Source organism: Natrix helvetica (genome assembly GCF_964273705.1).
Source record: "Natrix helvetica genome assembly, chromosome: 1".
Classification (NCBI taxonomy): domain Eukaryota; kingdom Metazoa; phylum Chordata; class Lepidosauria; order Squamata; family Natricidae; genus Natrix; species Natrix helvetica.
The window spans coordinates 340,292,425-340,310,057 of NC_138548.1; the positions used below are offsets into that span (position 1 = coordinate 340,292,425).

General features: G+C 44.3%; 2 protein-coding genes across 4 annotated transcripts in view; one reads left to right on the plus strand and one right to left on the minus strand.

The window, feature by feature from the left end:
* Nucleotides 1-216: 216 nt before the first annotated feature.
* Nucleotides 217-5,113, plus strand: NDUFAF3 (NADH:ubiquinone oxidoreductase complex assembly factor 3). Of its 2 annotated transcripts, none has more exons than XM_081935969.1 (5): nt 217-336; nt 2,433-2,631; nt 3,523-3,589; nt 3,707-3,807; nt 4,649-5,113. In XM_081935969.1, exons 1-5 carry the CDS (start codon nt 269-271, stop codon nt 4,742-4,744), a joined length of 531 nt encoding a protein of 176 aa, XP_081792095.1. In that variant the 5' UTR covers nt 217-268; the 3' UTR covers nt 4,745-5,113. The 2 variants fall into 2 exon arrangements, with proteins under 2 accessions (XP_081792095.1, XP_081792096.1); XM_081935970.1 differs by having other exon boundaries at nt 239-336; nt 2,439-2,631.
* Nucleotides 5,114-8,112: 2,999 nt separating this feature from the next.
* Nucleotides 8,113-17,633, minus strand: part of IMPDH2 (inosine monophosphate dehydrogenase 2) — a 28,186-nt gene continuing 18,665 nt past the window's right edge. For both annotated transcript variants that reach the window (XM_081956750.1, XM_081956751.1), the window contains 5 exons: nt 11,732-11,875; nt 10,561-10,705; nt 9,928-10,071; nt 9,609-9,692; nt 8,113-8,394 (listed from right to left, as the gene is read on the minus strand). In XM_081956750.1, coding sequence (XP_081812876.1) covers nt 8,373-8,394; nt 9,609-9,692; nt 9,928-10,071; nt 10,561-10,705; nt 11,732-11,875 — 539 coding nt within the window. In that variant the 3' untranslated portion in view covers nt 8,113-8,372. The remainder of the gene's footprint in view (nt 8,395-9,608; nt 9,693-9,927; nt 10,072-10,560; nt 10,706-11,731; nt 11,876-17,633) is intronic.

The window sequence follows — 17,633 nt, forward strand, 5'->3', positions numbered from 1 at the left end:
AGTGTTGTATCTTCATTTATGCTTGATAAATCTATTTTATTCTCCTTATGTACACTGAGAGCATATACACCAAAGACAAATTCCTTGTGCGTCCAATCACACTTGGCCAATAAAATTCGATTCTATTCCTATTTCTATTCCAGCTCTATTCTGACTGACAGATTGACTGATTGGACAAATTGAGCGTGGCGGCATGGACAGCTGCGCGCCCTCGCTCCGCTAGAGGGCGGTCGTCTGCAAGGCCCCGCCCACTCTTCCCGCCGCTCTCATGGCTGCCCTCCGGTCGCTGGGCTCGTCACTCGTCTGGCGAGCAAGGCCGGCTTTTTTCGCCCGCAGGTCAGTGTAGCCCTGTGGCTGCAGCCGAATAGCGCCCGTCGCCCCTTCTTGCACCCGGGCGGCTGCGTTTCGGCTCGCGCTGGGGAGGCTCCGCTCCTCGCCTCTCCGCCCGGGATCCAGCCTGGTGCTGAGGTCCCCACCGTGCCCGCAAAAGAGACGCCCGGGGCTCTGTGCGTATGTGTGTGGCTCCGGGGTGCTGACCTTGGCTGAAGCTCAGCACGCCGGGTTTCTTTAGGGCCGCTCGGGAGAAGCCGCGTCGATCCTGGGAAGAGCGGAAGGAGCCTGTCCCGAGAAGGCGGGAGGGCACCTTTCCGTGCTTGACGGGGGCTGAGTAAACTCTTTGCACGTGTGGCTGTGAAATCCACCCCCATAGTAGAAGCTTGGCTTGCACGGGGAATCAAATCTCTCTTTTTTTCCTCTGGGGAGGTGCAGGGATCCCAAAAAAGAAAAAGGAAACTCGCTTGGTTTAGTTGCGGCTTAGAAAGTTGCCCGGCAACCGTTCTGGTTAGATTTGGACATTATGTTGGGAGTCTGAATTTAAATCGGATTTGATGCTGGAGATCTGCCGCCTGTCAGGATGCAAAGGAATCCACTGGGAAGGGAAAGGAAAGGCGCTTTCCTCGCCCAGTGCAGGAGTCAGTTGGGAGTTTGGGTGTGTGGGAGCGTTACACTTTTTTACCTGCACACACATTTTCAAAGCCATTTGTAATGACGGGTAGCCCTCAATTTACCACCACAATTGACACGGTTGCTAAGCGGGTACCATTTTTAAATGAGTTTTGCCCTGTTTTATGACTTCTCCTGCCATGGTTGTTAAGTGAATCAGCGCTGTTAGTAAATTAAGTGACACAGTTGTTTACTGAATCTGGCTTTCTCCCTTGACTTTGCTTGTCAGAAGGTTGCAAAAGGGGACCAAGTCACACACACACACACACACACACCCCGCCGGGACACTGCAGTTGTCATAAATTATGAACCCGTTGCCAAGCATCTGAATTTTGATCCCGTCATCCTGGGGATGCTGTCATGGTCGCAGGTGTGAAACCTGGTCATAAACCACATATGTCATTTTTTTTTCAGTGCTATAATTTTGAACAGTCACTAAATGAATTGTTGTAAGTTGAGGACTACCTGTACCTTGAAAAGCTAAAACCTTGCTTGATAGGTCCTTCGTGTCACTCGTTTCAAGAGCTTTAAACCCATTGAGAAACCAGGAGTATCAACCATAATAGGGTAGTTGAACCTTACAGAAGGGAGAGTGCCAAAATTATTTAATTATGCCATTCTGTCCAGAGGAGCATTTACCCTCATAAAAATTGGCTGGCGTATTCTGGCGGTTGAAGTCCACGCATTTTAAAATGGCTGAGGTTGGGAAAACTACAATAAAGGGATGTAAATTATTCTGGATTAAAATAAGAAGGCAAGGCGAATAATCTTCTGCCTACTGTACTTGAAATGCAATTTTTTCACACTGTCGCTAGAAGTACTGATAGTCCTCGACTTACAGCATTATTCGATTAGTGACCATTTGAAGTTACAATGGCACTAAAAGAAAGGTGACTTATGACCATCTTTCACACTTAACGACCATTGCAGCATCCCCAGGGTCACACGAGGACAATTCAGGCGCTTGGCAACTGACTCATATTTATGACGGTTCCAGTGTCCCGGGGTCACATGATCCTGTTTTGCAATCGCCTGACAAGCAAAGTCAATGGGGAAGCCTGATTTACTTAACAACTATGTTACTAACTTAACAGCTTCAATGGTTCAGTTAACAACTATGGTAAGAAAGGTCGTAAAATGGTGCAAAACTCAATGAATGTCACACTTAGCAACTGAAACTGGGCTCAATTATGGTTGCAAGTTGAGGACTACTTGTAACTGGGCCACAATTTTACTCCTCTATCAAGCACAGATCTTTAACCAATGTTCGAGGTTATTGTTTGGATATGGGTCAATCCCAGATGGCAGCCTTTCAGGTTTCCATTTAGTTAGAGTGGTTCATGTAACATCCAGTAAACGTGTATTGGTTAACTGGCGTCTTGACTTACTGGTCAGGCCTACTCCCATTATCTCACGCTCTCTGTGTTCAGTTTCAGGCAGCCTCAGCGAAATCATCGCCTCACACCTTCCGATGATGAGCAGCTCCAGAAAACAACACTCCATCGTTTGGAGAGAGACTCACCAAACACTCTGTTTATTGAAAATTACACTAATTATGGTTTCTCCATCAATGGGAACACAGTGGTAGGCCCTTGCGCTATTTTGCCACAAGCCATCCTTCAGTGGAATGTAAGTTTTTTGACTCCTTAATAGAGATACAGAATCTCTTCAGTTCAGGATGCACGTATTTTTTATAATTTTAATATATTTTTCCTCACATCCATTTACAGTGAGTCCTTGCTTAAGGATGGGAACTTGCATTACTAAGCAATATTTTTGTAATGGGCAATGTACATGATGACACCGCTTTGTGATGGCAGTTCCAGCAGTTCCGTCATTAAGCAAGAGGCTCATGAACTGACTTCCTGCTGGCTTCCCCAATGACTTTGCTTGTGGGAAGCTGCCAAGTATGTTCATGTGCTAGCGGGACACTGATAGTCAGAAATCTGGGCTGGTTGCTGAACACCTGGATCGTGATCATGTGACCACAAGGTCACTGCAACAATGAGATTTTCTACAATCAGTCATAGCTACCACTCATTTAGTGCCATCACAGGTTGCCGAATGAGTATTATTTAATAAGAAGCACCCATACATGCCAGTTTGCGATTCACATAAAATAATGTTTTTAATGGAAACTTGTCTGTATTTTAATGCATAAAACTCCCGCTCACCTTCAGAGATCATGTAGTCCATCTAAAACAGTGTTTCTTGTTGGATAATAGAGGTAGAGATTAGGGACTGTTATGTAAGCAAATTGATTCAGACAATGCATTGTTCACAAAGCACTTATGTATGTAAAGAGAAAATGTATAAATAAACTGTTAAAAAATAAATAAAGCAATGCTTCTCAATCTTGGCCACTTGAGATATGTGGACTTCAACACGCCGCTGGAGAATTCTGGCCATTGAAGTCCACACATCTTCAAGTGGTCAAGGTTGAGAAACACTGCTTTTTTGTTATGCTGTGTATTCCCAATCGGAAGAGTTTGTCTTTTATTATTTTGTTTCAAATTCCAGGTTGGCACGTACAAAGATATTATTTCGGACAGTCTTGCTCTGTTCTATATGCTGGAGCCCAAAATAGGTACAAAATAACTGTGAATCTTGGGCTGGGTTTTAAGAGGGTTTTTGTAAATTTCGGCCTTAAGGAGGAAACGTCATCTCACCATCCTTTCCTGCCTTCCCCTGTTGGTTGTCCTAGAAATTGTGGTCCTGGGAACTGGAGCCAAGGTAGAGAGGCTGGATCCTGATGTCCTGAAATGTTTGCAGCAACGCGGGATTGCTGTGGAAATACAAAGCACGGTAAGAGATGGTGTGGTTAAGGACAGGAAGAAGCAGATAGCAAAAGGATTCTTCTTCGCTCAGGCAGCATGAAATCTTGCTGCCTGCTGCAGTGTTCGGCATGCTTAGCATTCTAGTCCTCATGATTAGTTTCCTTAAAGTGCACACAAATGCACATGGAGCTTTTTTTTTTATCTCCAGAAGTCTTTGCTTGGATTGTATGCTCCAGAAAATTTGGCAGTGATGCCTTTGGCATTTTGCAATGGAACTTGTATTGCTCTTTTCTTTCCTGACAGTTAGAACAATTAATCAGTGGAACAACTTGTCTCCAACACGGGAAGTTTTTAAGAAGAGATTGGATAACCATTTGTCTGAAATAGCATAGAGTTTCCTGCCTAAGCAGCGGGTTAGATTAGAAGACCGCCAAGGTCTCTTTCAATTCTGTTATTCTATTCTATCCTATCCTATTTTCCTCCATATGCATTGGTTGATTCACTATGATTCCCTAAAGCATGAACTAGCAATAAAAATAGACTCTCATCTTTTTCTCCTCATTGGTTCCTTTGGTTGGCTTTGAACTTGGACCCAGGTGCTCAGCTGTATATATACCTCCTTATGGATGGAAACTAATCAAGGAAAGAACCAACCTAGAAATGAGAAATTTCCCGAGAGTTAGAACAATTAATCAATGGAAGGAGTTGCCTCCAGAGGTTCTTGGCGCTCCAACACTGGAGGTTTTGAAGAAGAGATTGGACAACCATATAGGGTTTCCTACTTGAGCAGTGGGTTGGAGTAGAAGACCTCCAAGGTTCTTTCCAACTGTGCTATTCTTTTATCCTTTCTCATCTCTTTGGCTCCACAGCCTAATGCTTGTGCTACTTTCAACTTCCTGGTAAGCGAACGACGTGTGACAGCTGCTGGACTCATACCTCCTCCTCCTGCTAGCATGTTTGAATAAGCCTTTAAGGGTAAGAAGAGACGAGAGGCATTCTAAACAGGCTAGAGAAAGAGACTCTACTGTCATGGCTGCCCGCCCCTTCAGGGATCTATCCGCTGCTTCTCCCAGTCACAGACAAGCATCGGCTGTTAAGACGTCGCCAAAAGAGCTGGATTTTCCCCCCCCAGGCTTACAGCTAGATCTGAGGCAGGCAGCTCTTCCTTGCAGTGCGGCATGAGCCCAGCGTGGAAAAGAAGGCCTGGAAATGATTACCATGCACCAGTCTTGTATCTAGTTGATATCTGAAACAACTGCAGGCTGCTAGCGAAGTTCTGTCCTCGGAGGAAACCTGTTGGGTGGACTGAAATAAAATGATTTGTCCAAAATTGATTTATAGTCTTTTGAGATGGAGTTTTTAAAGTGGGCTTCTCTACCCACTCTTGTGATTTAATTTCATATCTCTGCGTGTGTGCATGCGCGCACACATACATACATACCTCGGAAAGGTAGAAGTCAACCATGAGTCAGTCGGGACCGAATTCCAGCCCTTGGGCAGAATTAGCCTGCAATAACTGCATTCTAACTACATATTCTCTTCTGCCACCCTGCAGAACAAAGCGCTGGTATACCATATTGCTTAGCTGAAGCATATCCCAACCCCCAAAGTTTTAAGGAACATGTTATACGGGGTAGTCCTTGACTTACAACAGTTCATTTCGTGACTGCTCCCAAGTTACAATGGCAGTGAAATAAGTGACTTACAACAGTTTTTCATACAACTGTTGCAGCATCAAGATTCAGATGCTTGACAACTGATTCATAGTTATGACGGCTGCAGTGTCCAGGCTGGGGTCACATGATCAGCTTTTGCGACCTTCTGACAAGTAAAGTCAAAGGGAAATCCAGATTCAATTAACAACCGTGTTACTAACTTAATAAACTGCAGTGATTCACTTAACCACGTGTGGCAAGAAAGGTGGTAAAACGGGGCAAAATTCACTGAACAAATGTTTCAGTTAGCAACATATTTTGGGCTCTGTGGTCGTAAGCCAAGGACTACCCGTATTGCACACATGTGCCTCTGACAAAGCTGAGTGAACTCTGAACTTTTGAGGTGGTATTATTTAAACAAATGCACCAAGGACAGGGCTGCCCTTTGCCAGGACTCGTGGAAGAGTCAACAGACGAGACACGATATAGCTAAGCGGATCCCAAATATTTGACAGTAATGGAAACATTTAAGGGCTCCAGGAAAACTAACTGGTCTTTTAAACCTATTTCATAGCCTTATTACTGTGGACCTGTGTTTATTTCCATTGAGGAAAGATAGGAAATGGAGTTTTTACTGGAACAGTTTAGTTAAGGTAGTTTGATTGAAGACAAAAATGGCTGCACTTAGATGCGCAAACTGCAACTGTTTTAAAAACCAAATGTATATTTTTATAGGAATGCCCAGCAGAGGGCAGTCATGTGATACCAGAATACCTGTTTTAGGGAGTTGGGGACAGGTGCTGTGGCTACACAAGAGCCATTGCAAGTGTCTGGGCAGCTAATTTGTCTTTGAATGTGAGGTCATTTAAGTCCTATCGATTGGCATTTTGTGTACAATTACTTGTGTAAGTCAAGGAAACTGAACAAGTAACTAATGCATCTTTCCCAAAAATATTTTTTACAGAACGCTTCGCTATGATATGGCATAAACCAGTGATGGCGAATCTATGGCATGCATGCCACATGTGGCACGCGGAGCCATTTGTCAGGGCACGCGGCTGAGTTCACCCTTTTTTAAAGCCATTTTTCACCCTCCCTAGGCTCCAGAGGCTTTATAGGAGCCTGGGGAGGGTGAAAACAGCCTCCCCCCCCCCACCCAGAGGCCCTCTGGAGGCTTCATGAGCTTCATGGAAGCCTCCGGAGCGTAAAAAACCGGCCATATGGGCAAACCGGAAGTTTGAGAACAGGACCTTCAGGAGGCTTCCCTGACACCTTTGGAGCGCTCAAAACGACCTCCGAGAAAACCGGAAGTGACTTTCGGAAGAGAAAAGGGTCGTTTGAGCACTCCGAAGGCTTCAGGGAGCTTCAGGAGGCTTCCCTGAAGTCTTTGGAACGCTTAAAACGACCCTCCGAGCAAACCGGAAGTCACTTCCGGTTTGCTCGGAGGGTTGTTTTGAGCGCTCCAAAGGCGTCAGGGAAGCCTCCTGAAGGTCCCTGACCTTTTACCAACATTTGTGAAAGAATGGGTGGCTCTCAGGAGCTCAATGAATTCCAGCGTGGAACTGTGATAGGATGCCACCTGTGCAACAAATCCAGTCGTGAAATTTCCTCGCTCCTAAATATTCCACAGTCACCTGTCAGCTGTATTATAAGAACGTGGAGGAAGTGTTTGGGAACGACAGCAACTCAGCCACGAAGTGGTAGGCCACGTAAACCCGTCCAACATCAGTGTGTGACCTCACAAATGCTCTTCTGGAAGAATGGTCAAAAATTCCCATAAACACACTCCTGAACCTTGTGGACAGCCTTCCCAGAAGAGTTGAAGCTGTTATAGCTGTAAAGGGTGGACCCTATGGATTAGGAATGGGGTGTCACTTACAGTAAGTTCATATGCGAGTAAAGGCAGGTGAGCAAATACTTTTGGCAATATAGTGTATGTTTAAAAAAAAACCATATTCACACAATGTTAAGGAATGCTGTCCTGCATAACAACAATGATCTGCATAAATTGCATTTTAAAGTGTAAACATCACGTTTCCCTACAAAGGTTTCGTGCCCCTTGATGTCACGATTCCTAGTTATGTAAATTTGTAATTTTGCTAATGCTTCCTTGTTTATTTATACCTGCCAGTAGGCGTGTTTGAAGTTACATAAAAGTGTGAGATCTTACCCACACAAGCAGATAACTAGACCTATGAATGCAGCATAACCAACAATCCTCCCACTCATGTTGATCTTGGGTGATGGTAAATCTGTCTGTTTTGAAACTAGAAAAGAATTGTGTTCTACTTCAAACCTGAACATTGGGCTAGAGCACCAACAGATGCCTTTTTTCATGCAATTCTGAGTATCCACTAAGAATTAATTCTTTAAGACATAGTTTGGGGTGGATAAAACAATCTCTGGAAGCTGGGAACTCTTGCTTCCAAAAAATAATCTCTGAAATGAAGCAAAGCAACAGCCTGAAATGACTTTAAGAAGAATGTGACATTCTTCTTAAACATGTGTGCATGTTGCAACATTTGCACTGAGGATGGGTGAGGATCCTTTTTAGGAAGTAAAATGGATGGCTGTACGCATATGTGAATGTACGTTGGAGCGTAGCTGATCAAATTCTCCTTTAGAAGATGCCAACAGAAAAGACAAGCTGAACGGATCCCCAGATGTGTTGGAAAACATTAAGACTCGTTCCTCACGTTTTATTGTAAAAATAGTGCAAGAACACACATCTGCAAGGTTTCTGTCATACAGCATACAGCACCATCTCTGGAATTAAGTTCTCTTCAGCCTTGGTCAGAGCAGCTGATGATTTGGGAAATGGCACGTAGCTCTGAGCCTTTAGCAAAATGGCACTTCTGTGAAGGGAGCAGTTCATGATCGTGGCTGCACGAGCCCCACGAGACAAAAGAGGCTCTGGAAATGCACAAGGGACCCATCATCAGAAAAGACGCTTCTCATATCTAGGAAATGAAAGGAATTGTGTTAAGCAACAACAAAATGTGGTGGAGGGAGGGAGGGAGGGAGGGAAGGGAAAAAAGGAAAGGGAGGGGTGGAAGGAAAGGGAGGGAGGGATGGAAGGAAGGAAAAAAATGAAAGGGAGGGGAAGGAAGGAAGGAAAGGAAGGAAATAAGTGAAGTGACAGCTGACTACTTGGAAATCATCTATCTCTTGTCTTGTTAGTTCATATACAGTTTATATTGACTTTTCTAACCGAGCCTCCTTGGGCAGCAAGAGTTAGGGCTTAAAAAACCCCATGACGATGGAGAGTAAGTAGTCTTAATAGGGCGCCACCTCCTTTTTTTGGGGGGGGGAAGAGGGGGTGAAGAGTGGCTGGTAAGACTGAGGAGAGTGCTATGGAAGGTGACTACTACTAGTAATAGATGCCTGATGATGGTGGTTCCAGCACTTTTGTCCCCTGCGTGATGGGTGTTCACTCATCTTGGGCCTGAATCCAAACAAGGTGTGGGCTGACTGGGATTCCTGTAGATTTCCCTGGAGGTCTATTGGGAAGTGGAAGGCTGGTAGGGATATGGGAGGGAGCCAGCCAAGGAGATCCTACTGAACAGAAGCTGGGCTCTCGTTCCCTACAGTACTCATCTCTACTGCCTGCCCCAGAGAAACAGCAATGGCTGCCTCAGAATGAGGACTCAAAAAGGTAAGCTGGCTTAAGCCCTAGGCATCAGAGAAGGCTTCTGATTCATTTACAGCAGTGCATGGCTGCTGTCAGCTTGCGAGTCAGCCAAGAAAACCCACGGAGCTTATGTAACACAAAGACGCAGCAAAATAAACCACAACAAAAAGGAAACTTGGGGCTGTGCCATAATTAGGAAGAGTCCTTGGCAGATGGGCAGGCTTGCTTGCTCTTTGGAAGAAGACGAAGGAAGAAGGAAGAAGAAGAAGGAAGGAAGAAGAAAGAAGAAGAAGGAAGGAAGGAAGGAAGGAAGGAAGGAAGAAGAAGAAGAAGAAGAAGAAGAAGAAGAAGAAGAAGAAGAAGAAGAAGAAGAAGAAGAAGAAGAAGAAGAAGAAGAAGAAGAAGAAGAAGCCAGGAAAGGGAAAGGTGTTCTCTTCTGCCACAGACAGCAAGGCAAGAGCCTTTCTAAGTGCCGCTTCAGAACAATCGGAAGGGAGAGAGCTCCAGTTATTCAAAATGAAAGGTTGCACAAAACAAGCTTACGAGTGAAGGCCGTGAACCCCTCCTTCCACCTGAGCAGACGTTGTTCTCTTCTCGAATTTCAGCTCTCCGGAATACATCATGGCCCTGGCGGTCAAAGGGAAGTAAAAAGCAACATTCCCCACCTGCCACAGCACAGCACAGCACAGGCACTAAAACTGAGGAGTTGTACGAACGACCCAAATCAATCTTTACCAGGAATTGAAGTCTTGCTTCATAGATTTCCAAACACGCAGGCATACAGCCCATGGCAACAGCAGCTCCAAAACTGCCCTTGAGCTACAGATCAGGGTAATGACGGAAAAACTGTTCCTGCTCTCACCTCAGCTGTGTTAAACTCTTCGAACCGATATCTTGGCAGGAATGCTGGATGCCAGCAATCAGGTATGGCACAAACTTGTGGATGGAGCCCTTGTCCTGCACAGCCCCGGAGACCCCCTGGGCCACCTTAATTTTATCCGTCTCACTGAGAAGAAACAAATCATGGAGAAGCCTGTGAGAACTGCAGAACTGTGACCGTTCAATCCACTAATAGTCATGAAAAAAGAGGAGAAATGTTTGAAAGGAGAAAAAAAATATTAACTACCTGTCCAAAGGTATTAATCTATTCAGAATTGCCATCTAGAGGAAGGTAATCCTGATAAGGTGAAAAAGCCCTGAAACTTTACCTAAACGTTCTCTTTTTTTGCATGGATTTGTTTGTTGGCACACTATAGAGAGCCGAGGTGGCGCAGTGGTTAGAGTGTAGTACTGCAGGCTGCTTCAGCTGACTGCTAGCTGCAGTTTGGCAGTTCAAATCCCACCGGCTGAAGGTTGACTCAGCCTCCCATCCTTCCGAGGTGGGTAAAATGAGGAGCCAGATTGTTGGGGGCAATAGGGTAACTCTGTAAACCGCTTACAGAGGGCTGCAAAGCACTATGAAGCGTTATATAAGTCTAAGTGCTATTGTTCTTACCTGAAATATCTGTTCTGGCTGCCCAGGTTCTTGTCCATTGCATCAAGAGATCCCATGCCACGATATTTCTTCAGCCTGATCCCATCAGAGAAAAAATACTCCCCTGGGGCTTCTGAGGTAGCAGCTAGAAGGGACCCCATCATCACTAGAACCAGGGAAAACAAATGCAAGCATCAGTGTGTGAGGGGATGTGGAAAGAAACACAACAGGAAATAGGACAGGAATTTGGGGGAAGCAGGTTAAATCTGATATCAGTTACTTGGATGAAGCTAATTGCGTTCGTGTGCTGAATATGCCCATAAACTAACCAAGGAGAGAAATTCTAAGGAGGAATTTCCTGACAGGTAGAAGCATTAATTAGTGGAATGACTTGCCTCCATAAGTTATGGTGGCTCCATCACTGGAGATTTTTAAGAAGATGTTGGACAAGCATTTGTCTGAAATGGTATAGAGCTTCTTACCTGAGCAGGGGGTTGGACTAGAAGACCTCCAAGGTCTCTTCCAACTCTGACGCTATAATTATTCTGAAGCTATAATTATATACAAGTGCTTTCTATCTATCCTCTCTCCCTCCCTCCCACCCTCCCTCTATTATCTCTCTCTCTCTCTGTATATATATGTGTGTGTGTGTGTTGTATTTGTGCTGATAAATAAATAAAGGGAGACTAGTATAGATCTATTTCAAGTTATTTAGCTCTCATCGGCTTGAAATAGATCTACACTAATCTCCCTTTATTTATTTATCAACACAAATACAACACAAATATAACAAAGGCAACATTAAAAATATGGTTTTCTGCCTGGATGGTCTCCTGGAGTGAGCCGAAGGACAGAAAGGGGAAGCAGTGTGTTCCTTCCCATATTTGGGCATACCAGGGGTTGTGACACAATACATATGTATGTATGTATGTATGTATGTATGTATGTATGTATGTATGTATGTATGTATGTATGTATGTATCTGTATCTTAACTTCCTGGCAAGTTCCTCAATATAGGCATGGTTCCTAGCCATGCATTTGAGCCACAAACATGATATATACTACAATACAAGACATCTCTATGGTCTTATGTTAGCAAACAATTCCCTTCCAAAGGCTGTGCCTGGAAATGATCATGATCCCATGAGTCAAAAGTACGTGTTAGTAAGTCATTTGTGGTTCTAATCTCACCCGTGGAAGCGCCCAGGGCAAGGGCTTTGGCAATGTGTCCAACCGTCTGGATGCCTCCATCAGCAATCACTGGCACACCAAATCTTCGAGCATACTCAGACACTTTGTAGACGGCTGTGGCTTGGGGCCTGCCACACGCTAAGACTAAACGGGACAGACGAAGACAACAAGAAGCAAAAAAAGTAGTCAATGTTATTCTACGGCAGAACTCCTAACATATAAGGGTCCTCAAAGCGCATGGCATTTTCAGCATGAGACACCGCCCCCTCCAAAAAAAAAGCAAATCTATTTTCAGAAAAGGCATCCTTTTCAGCCATTTCTTCCCAGAGTGTATCAAGGGAGTTGCATGTCTTTCCAATTGCGGCAAACCTCAGAGGGGATCTTCCCCCAGAGGCATATATAAATCCATGCAAGTCTGATGATTAGTAGTTGGTTCCAGTCAACCTACTTGTGGGTAGCATTCTCCAGCCATAGTAACAGTCACTATCTGTAATTAAAAACTTGGTGTTTACTGGCTGATCAGAATCCAGCATCTCGCACTGAAGTTTTCATCAAGCTACTGTGTTTCCCTGAAAATAAGACCCAGTCTTTTTTTTTTTGCCTCCCAAAGAGGCATCAAGTCTTATTTTGGGGAGGGGGATGTCTTTTCCACTGTCTCACCTCACAGCGGTGGCACTGACTGCCCTGGCCAGCAGGAGCCCATGTGGCTGCTGCTGGCCTACTTCTGCGGTCACTTGCCGCTGCTCGCGCATGACACACCCCAGCCTCCGTTTTGCCATCAGAGGCAGGGGCCAGGGTGTGGGAGGCCTGGCTGCAACTGTCCTAAGGTAAGCGGGTGCGGGGCACGAGGGGGCAGTTCTCCCCCTTCCCCACCCTAGCTTGATTTTTACCCGTGGGTCTCATCCTACCTCGTGCAATGGTCTGGGCGGGGTCTTAACTAGGGCTTATTTTGGAGGTATGGCTTATACTGGGTGCATATATAAAAATCAATGTAGGTCTTATTTTCTAGATAGATCTTATTTTCAGGGAAACACGGTAGCTACCGCTGGAACACAGGGTGACTGAAACCAAAGCAAAATGTCATCTGCTTACAGCTCATAATGAGTCGGGAACTGAAACAAATATATCTCCAAAATATATCAACAAGGGGCTCTTTTATGCTTTGCATCAAATTGTGTGGCCTAGACCTGCAATTGATAGCCAAGGCCATGCACAGAGATTGACGTCAATAACACCCCTCCCTCCCACTAAATAGGACAATCTCCCCAATGGACTTTTAATTCAGAAATCTTTTTCACCATGAGTTAGAATAGGGATTCGGATTCGTTCAGAACCGTGCAAGATTAGAGTACAAACTTCCTGTTAAATGCAGAGTTTCAGTACTGTCTGCACTGCCCAAGTCAACTCAGTGCTTCTCCAAGAAACTGGTTCCCACACAAATCACTTTTACGCCAACTCAGCCGTTGTGTTTCCTTTCAATTTCTAGGACAGTGGTCGCGAACCTATGGCATGCATGCCAGAAGTAGCACTCGGAGCCCCCGCTGTGGGCATGTGCGCCGTCACCCCAGGTCAGCTCTACCATGTTTCTCCGTGGCGTTTCTCACCATTGTTTGCAGGGGAAACAGAAGCTCGTGAAAGAAAAAGATCTTGCCTCTTGTAGAGCTGCAGGTGTTGGAATGCCCCGCCTCCTGCCAGCCAGCTGGTCTTTAGGTCGCTGCTGCGCATGCGCGCGCCAGAGAGAGAGAGAGAGGCTTGCAGTTTGGGCACTCGGTCTCTAAAAGGTTCGCCATCACTGCTCTAGGGCCATGTACAGGCAACCCCACCAGTTTGAATTTAACTAACAGCAACTGCATTGAACTGGAATTCAAATCAACCATGAAATGGGCTGCCAGCGAAATCAAAAACAGCGTTAGTCCTAAAGAGATGGTCTCATGTCTGCAAAGAAAAACATCAAAGCTAAAACAGAAACGTTTTTTTTAAAAAAAAGGATTTTTCTATGTTAAGAACTTTAAAACCTATCGAGCGATGTGCACAAACCCACACTTCAAAAATGGTTTGGAAAAATGGCTTTGGGCCTTGCTTGAGGTTCAGCACACGCCTGCTATTCTCTAAACTTCGTTCAAGCTTCCATAAGAGCACGAAAAATGACCCAGCTGCTTGAATAAATAGCAGAGAGACATCAGGTCATGCAAGAGCCAAAACAGGTTTTTTTTTCCAAACAATTTTTAAAGCACGCAGTTCTGCTCTGAAATAGAAAAGCAATCTCCAAGTAGCTGAGTTTTGCAAGCTGATGCCTATACAATTGTACACTGAGACCAACCCTTTAAAGATTAGCATTTGGTGCCACAGAGTGAGAGAATTCAGTTCTCGGCTTCACGATTTCACACAGGTGGCATTGGGTTTTAAAGCAGGGTTTGAAATTTGCTATAGTAATTTGATAGGAAACTGTTTTAACCATTTTAACATTTCTAAAAATAAGAGATACAAAATAGGTAGATGTAGTATTTTATTGAACGTAGTTGTCTAAAAGGCGACAACATTCTCCTTTCAACGTGAGGTACAGCAATATGTAAATAGAACTTTGCTTAATTGGGAAAACAATGGCTTCAACACAACATTATTGTGTTCTTGGGTCTACACTCAAACCCTTGCTGGAAATTTAGCCATTTTAATAATGGGTGTGCAGATGTTTCATCCCAAAATATTCCAATCCTGTAATAGGGCTGCTCCAGCTGTTCTGGAAGTAGTCCATTTCTAATGGCCTGTTTTAATTTTGACATCTCCAAAACACCGGTAACAGCCATGCCAAGATGGTAATAGTTTATTTGGGGGTCAGAATTTTTAATAATATCTAAGGATGGAAGCACTTTCTGACACCAAGCAAGGTACTGCTACCCAAGTGACCCCCTTGGTTAGACTGGCAGTGATTTGCCAGGAATTCAGGAAAAATATTTTCCCCCACTCACTCTCATAACATTCAGGCCTATTCACAGATCATGCTGAACCGTAAAGTAATTAAGTGGCAGACATGTTATGCGTCGTTCACATGGCCTCCAGTTTCTCCCGAGAGAGGGTGACTGGACCAGATTCACCCAGCCAGCTTTCATGCCTAAAACGGGACTAGAACTCACAATCTCCTGGTTTACTAGGCCAGCACCTTAATCATTATACCAAACTGGCGCTCCAGTTTGAATAATGAATAATGAGCAATTATTATTGTAGAATGTAATGCTATGGCTCTGAAGCACAACTGAGGTACTGCTACCCAAGTCACCCCCTTGGTTGTCCAATAGAGACTGGCAGTGATTTGCCAGGAATTCAGGAAAAATATTTCCCCCCACTCTCATAACATTTAGGACTATCCACAGATCGTGCTGAACCGTAAAGTAATTAAGTGGCAAACATCTTATGCACGTGTCATTCACACGGCCTCCAGTTTCTCCTGCGCAAGCTTTTGCAATCCCAGTTTGTGGTTTGGCAATGATTAAATATGTAATCAGAACCCAAGATGATAGTACGTATAATGTAAAACAAATGTTTCAAACCAGAACAACTCCTGATTTGTGGCACGCTTCCTCTATTCCCGTTTAACCATTGTCAAAGCATGGCTAGAGGTTTGGAAACTGTCTCTCCACCCATTCGGAGGATGAGCCAATGGCCCTTCAGACGCAGAACACGTTAACTCAGTTTAAATCAGCGGTTTCGTAAATAAGGATAATATGTGCAGATAATTCAATGGGAGATGGTTGAGTCATACTTTGAATTTGTGGGATCTTTAGATACTATTAAGTAGAGCTTTGAAGTATGTGGGGGGGGGGGGATCTGGTACCTGCCTGCAACTTCTTAAACCAAACACATCCCAATTGGCTTAATATACATCTGACATTAAATTCAAAACTAAAAAAAAAATACAGTGCCAAGTTAAAGAAAAACAACCCAACTGCACCTATTTTACATCACAAGAATCTACAACATTAAAAAACAACTGAACAAGAGGAAGATACATAATTCAGCAATTTGAGAGTTCTTCCCTCCTTGAATTAATACTAGCATTCTTCAGGGTAGATTTCCAAAATCGGGGGAAAAAAATATGATGCCAGGGTTTAAGAGAAGCCATAATTTCAGCTGTCATCACTCAAACAACATCACAATCTTTCTACGTGTTTTTTTTTTTAATCTACAAACAGGCTGGGAAATTCTGGGAGTTGCAGTCCACACATGTGGACTGGATTTTTATTTAGAAAAATTTACATGAGTTAGTAGAGTCACTCAAGTTTGTCAATCAGAAGAAAAATGCCATATTTATCTGGGGAATATCTAGCAAACAGCTATCTCAGACAAAGGATCAGGAAGCCTTGGAGAAACAAGCGATTACTTCTTCGTTCAAGAAGTCATTGATCAATAAGAAACATCTAGGAGGTGATACAGTTCCACAGCAAAATATGCTGAAACCTTCTTTCACACTGGAAAATAATTTCTTCCAGGAAAAAGCATCCTGAATGGGCAACACAAATTACCGTATTTTTCAGACTATAAATCCGGTGCATAAGACGCACCAAGATTAAGAAAAGGTAAGTAAGAAAAAAAAGGCTTTCTCCTCCATGGCCCCCAGAAGCACACTGCAGGCTTCAGCAGGGCTGGGGGGAAAGCAAAAACACCATTTTTTCACCAAAATGGGGGCATTTTTCCCTTCCCCCAACCCTGCTGAACCCTGCAATGTGTTTCGGGAGGGGGGGGCAAAAACAGCCCATTTTTCACAAAAATGGGATGTGGGGGCGGGGCTTCAGGAGGACAAAAATGGCTGTATTCGGTGTATAAGAAGCATCAACATTTCCACGCTCTTTGAAGGGGGGGGGGAAAGGTGGGTCTTATACTCTGAAAAATCTGATATGTTTACAGCATTTCAAATCCCGAAGACACTGCCTACAAAGGATTACTTAACTGAATAAGTGCTCACTTTAAATTACACAGGTAGAGATTTAATTAAAACATTTAAATGACTTGCCTAGAGCTCGCGTGTCATAAGCGGGGCGAGTGCAGGTGGGTCATGCGCGGGCATGCCACACCCACAATGCAATGCGCGACCCCTCCTCAGCACGCATGCGTGCATGACAAGCACTTCCCCCCATTTTTGCATGCTTTTTTCGCCCTCCCTAGGCTCCAGGGGCTTTATAGCCCCCCCCCTCCAGGCCCTCCGGAGGCTTCAGGAGGCTTCCCTAAAGCCTCCGGAGGGCAAAAAAAACGACCCTATGAGCAAACCAGAAGTGACTTCTAGGTTGCTTGTAGGGCCGATTTTAGCCCTCCGGAGTGTTCAGGAGCCCTCAGGAGGCTTCCCTGAAGGCTCCAGAAAACAAAAAACGAAGTGACTTCCGGTTTGCTCCTAAGGTCATTTTTTGCCCTCCGGAGGCTTCAACGCCTCATGTGCCCTGACAATGGCTCCACATGCCACCTGTGGCATGCGTGCCATAGGTTCACCATCCCGGGCCTAGAGCAATCATTCATCAGAGTACAAATACCCTTCCTGGCAGGCATAAAACACCACCTGTATACATAGCTCTAAAAGAAATGGGGTCACTTTTTCCCTTTGGAACTGGCCTGCATTAACATAATACGTATCCAATAACCCTAACAGTATGTCTATAAATCACATTTTAAACCTAAACCTTAGTAGTTGGAGAATTTAGACCAACTCATACTATAGCCAAATTTAACATCTGAAAGAGAAAGCACATTACCTATTTTGCATTTCATACAATGAAAATTTAACCAATTTAACTTTTGGTGTTACAGAGATTCAAATTATAGCTTAACGGTGTGCAAGTAATTACAGAATTTGGGTCTATAAAGAAGAAAAGGAAGAGAGGAAAAAGGAGCCTTTTAAAATTTCAGTTACGGATTTGAG